Genomic DNA, 15549 nt, shown 5'->3' on the forward strand with positions numbered 1-15549 from the left:
TTTGTTCAAATTTGATTTGACTACAGGCATTATAAATACTTGATGAAGTAGTGCGCCTGTATTGTGGCATCCAACGCGATTTCGCACGAATCCACTTTGACGAGGGTAGAAAGCTGTTCAGAACGCGTGACTTTTCGAGTTTCAGATTTTATTATATAGCTTAGGGTTTACACAATAAACACGATCACGACCACGGTCAAAAACTGTGTCCTACTACACCCGCCAACTCATTCAAACCACCCACCACCTGTTACCTGTAAGTAAGGGTGAATCACCAAAAAGGGCGGGGCTTAGACACTCAATCAGTGCCCAACACTAAGCACCCTGTGACACAGGCTACACCAAACATCACATCTGAGTCAAGATCGCGCTACTTACAATATTCCAAAATAACAGAAATTACCAAACAATATAAATATCACAAATAAATCATAAGCAGCAGAAATGGCTCCAACATCCCGGCCCCTAATTGTCCATATCATCAAATTGACAATTATACAATAATAAACATGGAGCATTTCGTAATTCTTAAATGTTAGAGTCCATACATTTTACATGATAAAGTCCAATGAAAAATGGGTCATTCTTCTTCGAAAAAAGGCTTTCAAAATCCAAAAATAATGTTCATTTCCTGTAAAGTGCAAAGAAATGATTAATTAAGTGTCAGTGTCAACGTCAAGGGTCAGTCAGAGTCAAATCAACTCAGGCCTCCAGGAGAAGGCATAGTTTAGTGATGGGCCTCTCCAAGATGTTGCTCTTTGTTTTGACCTTCACTCGTCTGACATGTCCTCTGCTGTCCGGGATGGTCTCTGTCACTCTCCCCATAGGCCATGAATTGCGTGGTGACGTTTCATCCACAATCAGGACGAGGTCGTCTGGCTTGAGATTCTTTCTGACTACGTTCCACTTCTGTCTTTCCTGCATGAGAGGGAGGTACTCTTTGACAAAGCGTTTCCAGAACAGATCAGCAATGTACTGCACCTGTCTCCATCTCCGTCTGGAATAGCAGTCATCCTTCTGAGACACTCTGGGAGGCAGTAGGGGTTTTCCTTTCAGCAGGAGCAGATGATTGGGGGTGAGGGCCTCTGGATCACGTGCACAATCATAAACTGCAGTGAGAGGTCTATCGTTTAGGATGGTTTCTACCTCACACAGAACAGTATGCAAGCTCTCATCATCCAACATCTGCTGTCTGACGACAGAGTAGAGGACCTTTTTGACAGTACGGATGAGTCTCTCCCATGCGCCTCCATGGTGTGAGCCGAAAGGCGGATTGAAACTCCACTTTATTCCTCTTGCTGACAAGCGCTGCTGGATCGTGTCATTATTCAAAAGAGCAAGTGATTCTCTCAGCTCACGTTCTGCTCCTACAAAGTTTGTGCCATTGTCAGAGAACATTTCTTTGACCTGACCCCTTCTGCACATGAATCTTCGGAGAGCACAGATACAAGAGTCAGTGTCTAAAGAATGCGCCAGCTCTAGATGGACGGCTCTACTGACAAGGCAAGTGAATATGACGCCGTACCTTTTCACCACACTCCGGCCCCTCTTTGCTTCTATTGGGCCAAAGTAATCAACGCCCACGTAGGTGAAGGGAGGGTGGTCCGGCTGTGTGCGGCTGAGAGGCAAGTCGGACATCTTCTGCACACTAGGGAGAGTGTGCCAACGTCTGCAGAATATGCAGTTTTTCATGATTGTTCTGGTGGCAGAATTGGCTTTTATGACCCAGTATTTCTGGCGAAGTTTTGAAAGCATCTGGTTTCTGCCACCATGGCCTACCGAAATGTGGATGTGATGGAGGAGCAGTCTGGTCAGATGGCTGTCTTTGGGTAGAATGGCCGGATGCTTGAACTCTTCCGGCATTGCCATCCTACTCAGTCTTCCGCCTACTCTCAGTACTCCATCACAGAGGTAAGGGTCGAGTTTGAAAAGCTTGCTGCTAGCTTTAACAGTAATCTTTCCTGCTTCCAGTGCTGAGATCTCCTCCCGGAAGTGTAGTTGTTGAACACAGCACAAGAGAGTCTCTTCAGCACGCGCAAGATCTTCAACAGACAGATGTTCCTGTGTCTGTACCTTTGGATCTTTTCCAGATACCTCAGACTGTTGGTGAGCGAGTGCTGCGGCCTTTCTCTTCCTGCTCAAATGCAGGAGCAGATCCTTGAATTGCAGGAGCCTTGCTGTTGCTCTTTTGAGGCGATCCCATGAAGAGAAGTGCTGTATGAATTGAACGACCGGATCTCGTGTTTCTGTTGCAGCTGTGCCAAAGACTGCAACAGTCTTTTTGATCTCCGGGTCATCATCAGCAAGAGAGATGGAATTCTCTGGGTATTTTGGCCAGGTTTCCTCTGGCTGTTTCAGAAAGGCTGGACCATGTAGCCATTGTTCAGACTTCAGAAATGTTTCAGCCGTCAGGCCCCGAGAGGCGTCATCCGCCGGGTTGAGGGCACTGCTCACGTATCGCCACTGAGACTTCTCTGACAGATCCCTGATGGTGGATACTCTGTTCGCCACATATGTCTGAAAGCGGATGGTGTCGCTGAAGATGTATTTCATGACAGTGGTGCTGTCAGTCCAGTAGACTGGTGGCTGAAGAGAGTATTCGAGCTCCTTTTCCAGCATTCTGTTAATTCGAACGGCCAGGACTGCGGCTGCTAGTTCCAGTCTGGGAATGGTGATCGGTTTCAGCGGGGCTACTCTTCCTTTGCCCATCACAAAGGCAATGTGAATGAGACCTCTGGTGTTGGTGAGTCTCAAGTAGCTTGCTGTACCATATCCCACCTCACTAGCATCACAGAAATGATGTAGCTGGGCATCAGAAACTTCTCCGAAGTCCTGTGGCCGGTAACATCTTCTGATGTTATGGGTTGTCAACTGGCTCAGACCACCGATCCATGTCTCCCATCTCTTGGCAATGGCGGGCGGAATCTCTGAGTCCCATCCATAGCTTCCTCTGCAGAGTTCTTGCATTATCCTCTTTGCTGGAAGGACCATAGGTGCAAGAAATCCAAGAGGATCGAAAACAGAGTTGGCCACTGAGAGAATGCCCCGCCGTGTGTAAGGCTGTTGTTTTAGAGAGAGATTAAAGCCAAAGGTGTCTGACGCAACGTTCCACTGCACACCAAGAGCGCGCTCTAATGGTAGCTCACTCTTCTCCAGGTTGACATCTGCAATTTCCTTCAAAGCTCGGTCTTCTTCCGGGATTGAGGCTAGCACAGATCTGCTGTTGCTCACCCACTTAGTTAGTTTAAAGCCTCCTGTTGCACATGCCGCTCTGAGTTCACTGACCATACGTATGGCTTGTTGGTCAGAGGTAACAGATTTAAGACAGTCGTCAACATAAAAGTTGTTTCTGATGGTATTTAGAATGTCTCTGTCCACCTGGCCCTCATTATCAGTGGCAGTTCTCTTCAAAGCGTAGTTGGCGCAGCTTGGTGAGGAGACAGCGCCAAAAAGATGTACTACCATTCTGTACTCAACTAGGGGTTGGTCGACATTGCCGTGAGGCCACCATAGGAACCTCAAGAAGTCAGCATCATTTTCAGGGACTCGGACTTGATGAAACATCCCCTCAATATCTGCCATAATAGCCACTGGTTCCTGTCTGAATCTGAGTATGCCGCCCAGGAGTGTGTTTGTCAGATCAGGACCTTGCAGTAACTGAAGATTGAGTGAGGTGCCCTGAAATGATGCAGCGCAGTCGAATACTACACGGATTTTGTTCTTCTTCTTGTGGTATACTCCATGGTGGGGTATGTACCACACCCTACCATCGCTTCTTGACAGTTGGTCATCTGGTACCTGCTCAGCATGGCCTTTGTCAAACATTGCATTCATGAACTTATTGTAGTCTGAACGAAATGACTCATTCTTCATGAGCTTCCTCCGCAGCGCCATGGCTCTTAGCTCTGCTACAGTCTTGTTGTTTGGCATGGTCAAGTTCTCATCACGGAAGGGCAGTCGCATCAAATAATGGCCATCTTTCTTTACAGTTGACTCATCAGCAATTTTCAAGAATTTCTTGTCTTCAAAAGACAGTTCAGGTTGCTCCTCACAAGCCCTTTCCGGGAAGTCCAGGTTGTACTGCTTGACCAGCAGTTCCTCTAATCTTGCCACAGAGATTCTGTTGGAAGAGACACACGGTCGGCCACGTTCATCAGTTAGTGCACCACCACTCAATGGTCCGTTGATGATCCATCCTAAGTGGGTCTTGACAGCATAAGGCCCGTCTCCTTGGCTGTGAATGATTCTCCAAGGCTCCAGTGCCCATGGGGCATTGGCACCGATAAGCAGACCTATATCTGCTTTAATGGCTGCAAGTTGAACGTCTTTTAAGTATGGCCAATTCTGCAAGTCCTTCTGTGCAACAATGTTCTCATGGCTCACTGGGATTCTGGATTGCGTGAATACTTCAGGTAAGTGCATAAAGTCTGTTCCATCAATGCTGCTCACCTCTAATCCATTCACATGGTAAGTATTCACAACCCTTTCTTGTCCCATTGTTCGTAGTAGGATCTCAGTTCTTCTGCCCTCAACATGTAGATCTTCCATCAGCTTCTCTGTGCAGAAGCATGCATTGCTTCCAGGATCGAGGAATGCGTAGGTTTCTATGAATTGGTTGCTTTTCACACTCTTTAACTTCACAGGCACAATGGCAAGCTTACAGTCAGATGCACCGGCCCCAGTATGCTTCGTAGCCAATGCAACAGCAACTGAATTATTTCTGGTTTTGGTGATGGTGGACTGCTCCACTTGGCCACTATGGCTAGTGTGGCCCTGATATGCAGAAGGCCTTTGGATTGAGGATTGTTGTATATGGATATGCAGAATTGTCGGGTGTTTTTTCTGACATGTTTGGCAGGTCAGACGTTTCTTGCATGCGCTACTTGTGTGACCTTTAATAAGACAAGCAAAGCACATTCCATTTTCTTTTAAGAACTGAACCTTTTCTTTATGTTGCTTTGCTGCAATCTGGTGGCAGGATTCCATGAAGTGGTCTCCTTTGCAGAAGATGCATGGCTTTGTGAACGCCACTCTTGAGAGGTTCTCTGGTTGTTCAGTTCTCTCCTCACTCAGCGGCGCTTGAGTTACGAATGGAGTAATTGTGGTAGCGAAACTTTTCCTGCTCACGGTCCTCCTCTGTTCAGGTGTTTTTATGCTTCTAGCAGGTGACTGTTGGAGAGAGCCGAACACTGGGTCTAACAACATTCTTGACTGCCTTTCCACAAATTCCACCACATGATAAAATCTTGCCCTTCTCTGTGTGTCTTCCTGTATGTTCCATGCTTTGACTCTCCATCTTTCCTGTAGCTTGAATGGTAATTTTGACAGGATCAGCCTTAAATTGGATGGGGTGTCAAGCTCAGACATTTCCGACAAGTCTCTGGCTACGTTACAACAGCTTCTTAAATGCAGGGCATAGCTGTGCAGCTCTTTTCCGTCCTCAGCTCTAATGATATTCCATGCCAGGGCCTTCTCAATGTAGGCATTTGTGAGGCGATACGGATCTCCAAAGTGAGCATTCAGCAGACGCTTAGCTTCCACATATCCATAATTTGCATCCATATGTAAACAGCTACGAACAAGCTCTCTTGGCTGACCGGATGTGTATTGCTCCAGGAAATAAAGACGGTCGAGGTCACTGTCTGTCTTTCTTTCCACACAATGTTCAAAAGCCTGAATAAATGGACGGTAGCTTAAAAGATCACCATTAAAAACAGGTATTTCTCTTATTGGCAGAGAGGCTTGTCTTTGTTGTTGAATTATTAAATTAGCAAGATAATTCTGTGTGTTTAGTGGACTGTGTGGCAGTCCAGGCTGCAGATCGAGAGGGGGGGTCACATGTTCATGTTCTATCCGAGTACGAATCCTTGCTGGCTGGTCCACATTAACGGTTGTTGAAGTCTGTGCTTGTGCTCGTGTTTGAACCTTTAATCCAGTATTGAGATAAATTGTTTTTGGTGCCTCTTCAATAATTCTCTGGAGAGGTGTTTTAGGGACAGCACCCAGTCCTGTGAATTCAGCTGGAGACTTCTCAACATAGCTTTCCAAATAGGCATTCATTCCGTCACCTGGAATGTGTGAAGTAAAGTCACTAGTGGATTGAAGGTGAACACTTGAATCGTAACTTTCTAAAACTTTCAATTTCGCATCAGCTGCAGCCATCTTAGTTTGAATATCGATCATCTCCATTCTGGTTTGGAGTTGCGCTTGCTCAAGTTCGAGAGCGTGCTTTTGCTGTAGCCCTGCTGCACTGGCCGCAAGGGCTGCTTTCTCCGCAGCTGCTTGTGCGCGCATGGATGAGAGAGAGGTGGAGGAGGCCTTTGATCCAATCTTAGACGCACTGTCTCCCGGAGTAATTTCACTCTGTAGAGCGGTTTCTGTTTGTAAATCCAATCGTTGTGGTTCTACTTTAGAATGTGTCCACTCATCCATATGATTTACGTAGCTTTCAAAGTCATATATTTTAGGTTCATACCATTCACTATGATCCTTCTCCTTCTCTTCCTCGGACATCAAAGCTTGAACGGATGCGTGCACCTCCTTAAATCCACTCATTGCACATTTTAACGCAGCAATGCTCTCGCTTATTATTTCAACACTTGAGTGTCCATCAAAAAGAACCTTTGTTTCATTCATTTTTCTCGTGCATATTCCCAGCTTTGCACGTCGGGACGCAATTAATTCCTTAAGTTGCTTCATTTTTCCAATCCACGTCCTTTTTCCAGGTTAAAGTTCCACAGTTAGATTTAACTCCGTTTTAGTTATTATTTGTCGTTACTTTCAGCGATTTATTTTCAGTATTTGCAGTCAGTTTGTCAAGACAATATTTACAATCTCCTTCGCAATAGTTGGCTGTGGTTTGAATTTCTCCGTAACAAACTTTTTACTCACGGACTGCTGTAGGATGCGTCAAACAATCCTTCTAATGCGTTGTCTTTGTATCGGCAATCCAAAACAGGCAAAGTCCTTTGTTTGCGAAAGTTTCCTTGGCTCAAATCCACAGACTGACACGGAGGCTTGTTGATTGATTCGGACAGTTTTTGACTTATATTGTGGCATCCAACGCGATTTCGCACGAATCCACTTTGACGAGGGTAGAAAGCTGTTCAGAACGCGTGACTTTTCGAGTTTCAGATTTTATTATATAGCTTAGGGTTTACACAATAAACACGATCACGACCACGGTCAAAAACTGTGTCCTACTACACCCGCCAACTCATTCAAACCACCCACCACCTGTTACCTGTAAGTAAGGGTGAATCACCAAAAAGGGCGGGGCTTAGACACTCAATCAGTGCCCAACACTAAGCACCCTGTGACACAGGCTACACCAAACATCACATCTGAGTCAAGATCGCGCTACTTACAATATTCCAAAATAACAGAAATTACCAAACAATATAAATATCACAAATAAATCATAAGCAGCAGAAATGGCTCCAAATGTTGCTCAGTTTCCTCTCGACCCCACTGTGCTAGAGACATTTAGGCCAGACATGTTTATCCATCTTGTACTCTTTGCTTTTCAGTAACACTGTTGTGTTACCAGATGAAATTCAATTATTTTATTGAGACCCAGGTATATTTCCTGTGTGCTTCTATTCATGCATCACAAATTTTGAGGAATTATGTGTTGTTCGCATTTCAGAACCACTGGTCTAATGGACAGCTCCTTAAGCACGAGTTTGCTGAGGGCCTTACATGTTTGTTCGGCAAACCCCTTGCTAGTCCTGGGAGGTCAGGCTTTGACTTGTTCTCTTTGTTCAAATTTGATTTGACTACAGGCATTATAAATACTTGATGAAGTAGTGCGCCTGCATTATAAAATCCAATTGTCCCAGCCTTCAACTGATGGAGGGGTAGATGTCACTCGGCGCACACCCAAAGCCCTTTGGTATTTTTTGATCTGCGGGGGCCACACATTTGGCACTAAATTGATTTGTGAGACTCCATGCTCCACAGTTGTCATGATTGTGAAACTTCAGGGTGGAGAAGGCTAGACTGTATGCAGTCGGAATGCAAACAAGAAGCAGTGTGTGGTATAAACTGTAGTTGGTGAGCTGTGGCATTCTAGCGTTTTCGAGTCTTAATGCATTGTTCTTATTATGTTATTTGAGTTTTGAAGGCTATTCAGTAAAATTACTTACACGTTCCAACACATTTGACTTACTTGGCTCTAGTCTTGTAGCCGTAATATGTTTTTGGTGGAGATTGTTTACTACAGCCTGACTTATATAAATAATTGAAGTTGAACTTCTGGCTAAATTTAAGTGCACAGCCACACAATTAAATATGTATTCCTTGAGTCAAATGAATGGACTACATTCCCACTCAGTCGTGTGCTGTGCCAACTGTGAAGTTGTCCTACTTCTGCAATATATCACCATGCCACATCTCTTTGTTCCCTTTTCTTAAGGATGAATTTAATGACTTTTATGTTCTCTGTCATAAAAGGCACCATGATAAATGCCTTGAAAAATGGAAAAGATTGACACACAAAGCTGTGGAGCTTTTCAAATCCGGTTTTCTTGCCTTTGCGTCAAAGAGCCCTCTCATCCTGCTCGGGAAGCTCTGCAACCCTAAATCACTCCAACAGTGTCAAGATAACCCAGACGCCCTGCTGCCAGCTTCCCAGTCTACCCATTTCCAAAAGCAGGGCAGGCAGGTCAGGGGGGGAGGAGGGTGATTTCCTGTAGTGATTTATTTATCGACCCAATTGTGTCAAAAAAACCTGAATTGCATTGCTAATGCAATGGCTGTATTAAAAGCCCGGTGAAAGCCTATTGTGTCATTTCGCTCACATTTTACGCTAAATTTGATTGTCTCAGTTTGTGTGGCTTTTGCAACGATTTATTTCCCGAGCAGCTCGCAGTATTTGCTGCTGGCTGCTGTCCCATTTGTTTAGTTGGTCGGTGTTGGGCGCATTGTTATTCCCTGCCAGTGGTATGCATAGATACAAAGAACAATGATGAGCTTTGGTGCACACACAGTCACAGACAGATCACAATATAAAAATCCGATTTCCCCATCTTTACTCAGAGGATGCTCCCTCAGAGAGAGATCATGCTGATGGTGCTAACGTTCTCTCCCACAATGACCTGTTTTTACTTTTAACAGTTGTTTGCAAATGCTTTTTGTTCAGGAGATGAAAAACTATTGCCCTTGTTCAGGGAATGTGTGAAATTTAACAGTGTTACTATAAACTGTTAACACTTCAATAACGCGTATACCCCTTACATAATCAGAGAAAGTATTCACTAAACTTATTCAGGGATTGACTGGTGATGTTTCCCACTTTGTTCTCTAGATTTAACCACTATTTTTCATGTTCTGCTAGTTCACTTTGACATGTGATGTATTCCCAGACTGCTCACAACTATAGGTTATCCCTCTCTCTCCCTCAGACCATGGTTCCAAGTCAACAGAAGAGCCTTCTGCTTCAGTCTCTGCTGTCAGACACTGAGTACCAAGTCACCGTCACCCCCGTGTACGCAGACGGACCGGGCCCCGTAATGACCCGCGTGGGTCGCACCCGTGAGTCGCTCCACTCCTGCTTCATCTCTTGTGGTTGGGGTGCCCTAGGTTACTCTGCCTCTGATCATTTATTCACTCTCAAGACATCAGTGATAACCCCACTGCCATTCTCCCCATTCAGCAAATCAAACCTGTCAGAAGTATCTTTAAAAGGGAGAAAGTGTCTTTGAATTAAGGTCAGCATGACAACCTTGAGGAGGGGTAGATCACCAAGAGGGGGAGTAGGCATCCCAGCTACAGGGGACCAGAGGGACATCTTCTGGATATAAAAATACCACCTCAACCTTTATTACACTGATCATTTCAGTCACCTCTTAAAAACATGGATGCAAACCAAAGCCCTTTTAAGATTTTGAAGGACCTTAGAACCATTTGCAGAGGAGTTCTTTCTAGAGAGTTTTGATGGTTATGAACTTTTAAGATAATAGTTACCACATATGTTTTTGCTTTCTTAGCTTTACTGTTTACTTAGTACTTAGCTGGCAGTGGACCAACCACAGGTTCTGCCAATATGTAATATGTTGTGATATTACTTGACTTGACTTGAAAGTTAACATAAGATGTATATCTCACCTGCATAATACTGTGAGTTTGTTTAAAAAAGTGCTTAAAAATAGTCTGTGAGTACTTATTGAGAATATTGTTGACAATTTCAACTGAAACTTAAAAGGTTCAAGTTAATGTGTGTCATTTTCATTAAAATACAGAAAAGGAATATACAAGTGCACAATATGTTATTTTAAGACCCATTAAGCTTGAACAGTGCACACATTCCAAATGTTACTTCAGCTCTTGAACAAAAAGGAATGATTTATGTGGTTATTAGCGCATATTTCAGATGTGCAGAACAGTTAAGATAAACGCTTTTTTCCTCCCTCTTCTTCTCTCTCAACTCTATTTACCAAATCATCTATTTCCCCCATCTATTTTTCTTTAGTGCCTCTGACTTCGCCTAGGAACCTAAAAGTGTCTGAGGAGTGGTATAACCGTTTCCGAATCACCTGGGATACACCCCCATCACCCACCATGGGATACAGAATTGTCTATCAGCCCACCTCTGGTACTGCCTCAGTTGAGACTCTCACGTCATTAATCAATCATTCTTAATCAATCAATCAAGATTTGTCTTCACTTACACCCCAGCGACATTGTGTCTTAGAGATCTTTGCCTCCACCTTTTCCCATATTTTCGTACAACAGGACACTTTGGCAGCCATTATCTCTTACTTACTTACTGCCTATCTAGTGCTGTCTTAACCTGTCTCTGAAAGCCTGTTGCTCCCATCTTGATTTTTGCTGGTATTGTACATAGTTATAGGTCTGGGCGTACCAGGCTAAATATAGCTTCCTTTTGAGGGGGGAAATTGCAAACAGAGCTTGCGCTTAAACATGAACCTGGTGCTGGTGATTGAGATTGTAATTTTGTGATGAGGTATTTGACTTCTGACCTTTCCTGAACCACACCCTCTCACAGGCCCAGGGCGTGCCCTGGAGACGTTTGTGGGTGAAGACGTGAACACCATTCTGATCCTCAACCTGCTCTCTGGTACTGAGTACAGCGTCAAAGTCATCGCCTCATACACCACAGGCTCCAGCGAGGCGCTCATTGGGAACGCCAAGACATGTGAGTGACAAGTCATCTCCCCCTCCCCGCACCACACATTCCACACATACTCAATTCAGGTTCCACCCTAAATCACAATCAAAGGCACCAGCACCGCATGTCAGAGAGATATGTAGCCAATGGTGATGAACTTGACGAGACTCGTTTCAAGTAAACATGCTAATTTTCACTGCATCTGAACCTCTGTGAGTTAATTTACGACATTTCAATATTTACAAGGCAAGGTTTGTCACATTGTAGTGAAACTGAGACATCAGCGGAAGGCATTACAGTTTTAAGATTCTTATTTAAAGTGGACTACCTAACCACCAAGTTTCTTTATTATGTAAATTGCATGAGGCTTTTTCAGTGTTCATTGTAGATAGGAGACATAACTGAACTTAAAGAGACCACAAGTTCACAGAGTGTACCATCCCTTTAAGTGTGTATGCATGGAAGTATACTGTAGTGCTTAGCGAACACAACTGGAGAGTACTCCCTTTAACTTTAAAAGGAAGCTTTGGGGTTAACTTGAGCACCTTGCCGTCAGTAATATTTGATGGACTAGGTTCCTCAGTGACTGAAGGGAAACGAACCTGGCATGTTTTTTTTTGCTAGCTGTTTTGACAAGAAGACCCGTACGCAAATACTCTGTGTATTTCATTATTCACCACTGGTGTGCTTCATTGTTCCCGCTATCCTGTAATCACACAACAGCTTAGAGGTCATGCTGAGGGGTCAGTCCATATCCTCTCATGCTGTAACAATCTGGAGGTTGACAATCAAACTCCCCCTCACCCCAGACTGAGACTGACTATTCCACGTTGATATTAAGTGCCAAGGCAAGCGGGCATAGCATGATATCTCTGTCTCGCCATAATTGAGATCATTGTCTTATTAGCACCGGCACATCTCTGGTAATCAAAGCAGCTGTGTAATGATGCTTGTTCCTGCCTGCATTAGAATGGGAGATCCATCTGCGGCATCGTTGAACAGTGCCATTCAGACAGGGCGTTTAAAATGCTAATTAGCTAATGAATCAAACCTGTCAGACTTCAGTCACTATCTCAATTTCCTTGGCTAGTTTTGGCACTTTGCCGATGGAATGGTTGAGAGATATGCCTGTCTCTATTTTTTAGAAATTTTAGAATTTATTCCTTTAGCAGTCGCCGAGTCACTCGATGCACACATCATTCTCGTTGATTCGAGTTTAAATAATGCACAGAATGGATACTGTATACTGTGTGACTGACGGCATCCTATGGGCAAAAACGGTTCTGATCAGCTAGTTGGAAGCATATGTTGTGGTTGGGAGCAACCGCAACTGAAAATGAGTTTATCTTGCTGGAAGGAAAACACCCATTTCCTAACCCATCTGCCACACCATTCTCACTATGAGTTCAGAGAGTCGACTCTCAGTTTCCCAGTTTCTCATGGAGAAAAATACCATAGTCAGTGCCTCTCCCACTGACTTGGAGCACACCACAGAAATCATTCAGGACCATTATCAAGTAGAGGAGACTGCTACCACGTGACTCTTATCTATCTGTCATCTTATTCCAATTTTGGTAAACAGAATTCTGCTCCAACATTGACATTGTCGCAATAACAGCCATTTTCCAGACTTGTTCGGCCTGTTTATCAGATCTTCGCCAATCTAGGCTTAATATAATTCATATTGTCATGTTTTCTGAAATATATGTTTAAATGGTAATAAGGAACCTGCTGGAACAGTTTTTTCTCTCCTGACCTACAGTAGTTGAGCTGTTTGCAGATGCAGATGCAGACACACGGGTAAACTAACTCTTTTCCTAACATTTTCCAAACAGTGTACCTGGGCGTGACCAACCTGAATACCTACCAGGTGCGGACCACCAGCATGTGTACCCAATGGCAGCCACATCGGCATGCCACCCTGTACCGCATCATGATCGAGTCTCTTGTTAGTGAGTATCAGATGATTTTTGTGGCACCTCCAGGTCTGACTCTTGCCGTTCAGTCAGCTAGGAGATGTCTGTCACAGTTGTCTCCTAACTCTCCATAGCGTGGGCACTATGAGTCTTATCATGTGCTGTAAAGAGTGCTTTTTGTCTGGAAAGAGTGAAAGTGTCATATATTTCATATATTCTGATCTACCCTCGGTTGTACATGTATCATAGATGTATTATACATGTATATTTTAGATATGATTAATGCAGTTCAGGTTAGTACATGACCAGTATAAACACAGTATATGGCACAGTAGGTGCTGGAGTTATGGGAAATCCTTTTGTGTGTGCATTTCAGCACAGTATGAGCTACCGTATCAAGCAGGATCGAGGCTTTGGGGAACGAGGGGAGGTCTCTAACTCTCTAAATTCTAAATCTTGTACACAAAAATTCATTTTTGCCATCTCAGTTCCCTATATAAAGAAAGAAAGCAAGAAAGAAAAAAGAAAGAAATAGTGTGAGCTAGAGACAGGGTGTGTGCACAGGAGACTGAGAAAGAGACGGTTAATCCATCTCAGTATTTGGCTAATATGTGTGTGTGTGTGTGTGTGTGTGTGTGTGTGTGTGTGTGTCTGTGTGTGTGTCTGTGTCTGTGTCTGTGTCTGTCTGTCTGTCTGCTTTTGTGTATGTGTGAACACATGTGTACGCGTATGAGAGTCTGCAAGAAATTGAAATACCATTTTGCTTAAAGCTCATATTTAAACCCTCTAAATGGCTGCGCTATATGTACCACACACGAGTGGCTGACTGTGCTAATAGTAGTGATATGTATGTGTCGGTGTACAAGTGTTAGCTGAAGTTAGTGCTTTGTGAGTGTTCCTGTCTCTAAGATTATACGTTAATGTTAGTTTTCCTATAAGTGTCAATGCCGAAGAATGTGTTAAAGACAGTACTCCATATAGTTGATGACAAGGTAAAGAAAAATGGCAGTACTTGTGTGAATAAGCACCACGACTCTCACTTAGGCAGGGTTCATAATCAGATACTATCGCTGCTCTCCGAGCCAAAAATTTAGATTGAAACAAAAAAAAACGCTCACACTTGATTTCCTGCACAGAGGCGGCTCTTTGGGTCAAGATAAGGTGGCGCTATGGTTGGGGCTGTCGGTAATAACTGCTTCTATTTTGAGGCAAGTAGAGGTGGTAAAGGAAAGCAATGTTTCCAGATTTGTGATAGGAGCAGTTCTGACACCTCAACCATTCTCATTTTTTTCTCCAATTAAAAGGAACATCCTCAAAGCAACTCTCTGTTATATTGAAGTTAAGACAAACTTGAGAGGCGAGGAATTTTTCAGGTTGTTCCTGTAATCATTTCACAGTCTCTCAGCTGAACTTTTAGTCGTAAATTTCATGATGCTGTTTAAACTTTAAGGAGCTCTAACACTTAATTTGAGTACCCCCCACCCCCCAGTTTGACTACGTCTACACACAGACCGAGTGGTCTGTGCAATTACAGGTCCTGAAGCTTTGTGTTTGCTAAAACAGTTCGAGGTTGCAATCATGGTAACCTTCGTCTGCATTTCACAGCAGACTGAGGGGAAGCGGTTTGGACAAAAAAGGTCATGCGGTCAGGCTTGCATCTGAATGCTGGCAGAGATTGTTTTACCCCCTCTGGTGACAAACTGGTGACAAAGAGTCCTATGGCATTTGAATATCGAAGGCTGACTGAAATTCTTTTGTTGTTTTCTACGGCTTTGTCTTTATTTCTCCTAAGGCTTATGCTCCAAATGTGAAAAAAAATACAATGAATGATGATGTTGATGTTTTTGTCATTGACATGCTAATTTCATTATTGTCCCACAGCCCTACACTCTTTTCAGCCATTTCTAACCCAAACCTGTGCACCTCACGGACTTCTGAAATATTAAAGCTATCGTCTGATAATACCCAAAATGAGGATTTATTTGTGGGGGGTGGGCACTGTAATGAATGTGTAATTACCAGAGAGAAAGCTACCCAGCACACCCCCCACACAGGAAAGAGATAAGCACAAAGAGATGCTTTGTGTACAAAAGAAAATCAACTACAAAAAATGATGAGAAATAACAGGAATCTCTAATTATATTCCTCTCAGACACACATTTGAAAAAAATCCCCCACTTTTTCACCTTCATCACAGAGAAGTGGCAACATAATGCTAAGATGGCTTCAGGCAAACGTGACATGCCACAGATGGTGATGGTGACAGATTAAGAAGAAGGGAAGTTTGAGAGCCTAATCCTTCTGTGTGACTGTTATTTCATATTGATGAGCACAATCTCTCTAACCATCATGAATTACTCTCATTTTACGGCCATTAAAATACATTCAAATGGTTATAGAAATAATGATATTCGATATTTATTTAGTATTATCTGCAACCTGTTTCCATTGCAGACTTCAAACCTTGTCTTTGAGAATTCCTTGGAGAATAGTGTGATGACA

The 15549-nt window shown here is 43.6% G+C and overlaps 1 protein-coding gene across 1 annotated transcript in view; it reads left to right on the plus strand.

Annotated features, from left to right (window-relative positions):
• Positions 1-15549, plus strand: part of col14a1b (collagen, type XIV, alpha 1b) — a gene marked incomplete at both ends in the record, with an annotated part of 63142 nt that overhangs the window by 25481 nt on the left and 22112 nt on the right. Inside the window, 4 exons of the mRNA XM_080836333.1 lie at positions 9405-9534; positions 10472-10594; positions 11009-11158; positions 12967-13083. Coding sequence (XP_080692459.1) covers positions 9405-9534; positions 10472-10594; positions 11009-11158; positions 12967-13083 — 520 coding nt within the window. The remainder of the gene's footprint in view (positions 1-9404; positions 9535-10471; positions 10595-11008; positions 11159-12966; positions 13084-15549) is intronic.

Source organism: Sprattus sprattus (assembly GCF_963457725.1).
Source record: "Sprattus sprattus genome assembly, chromosome: 4".
In the NCBI taxonomy this organism is placed as follows: Eukaryota; Metazoa; Chordata; class Actinopteri; order Clupeiformes; family Clupeidae; genus Sprattus; species Sprattus sprattus.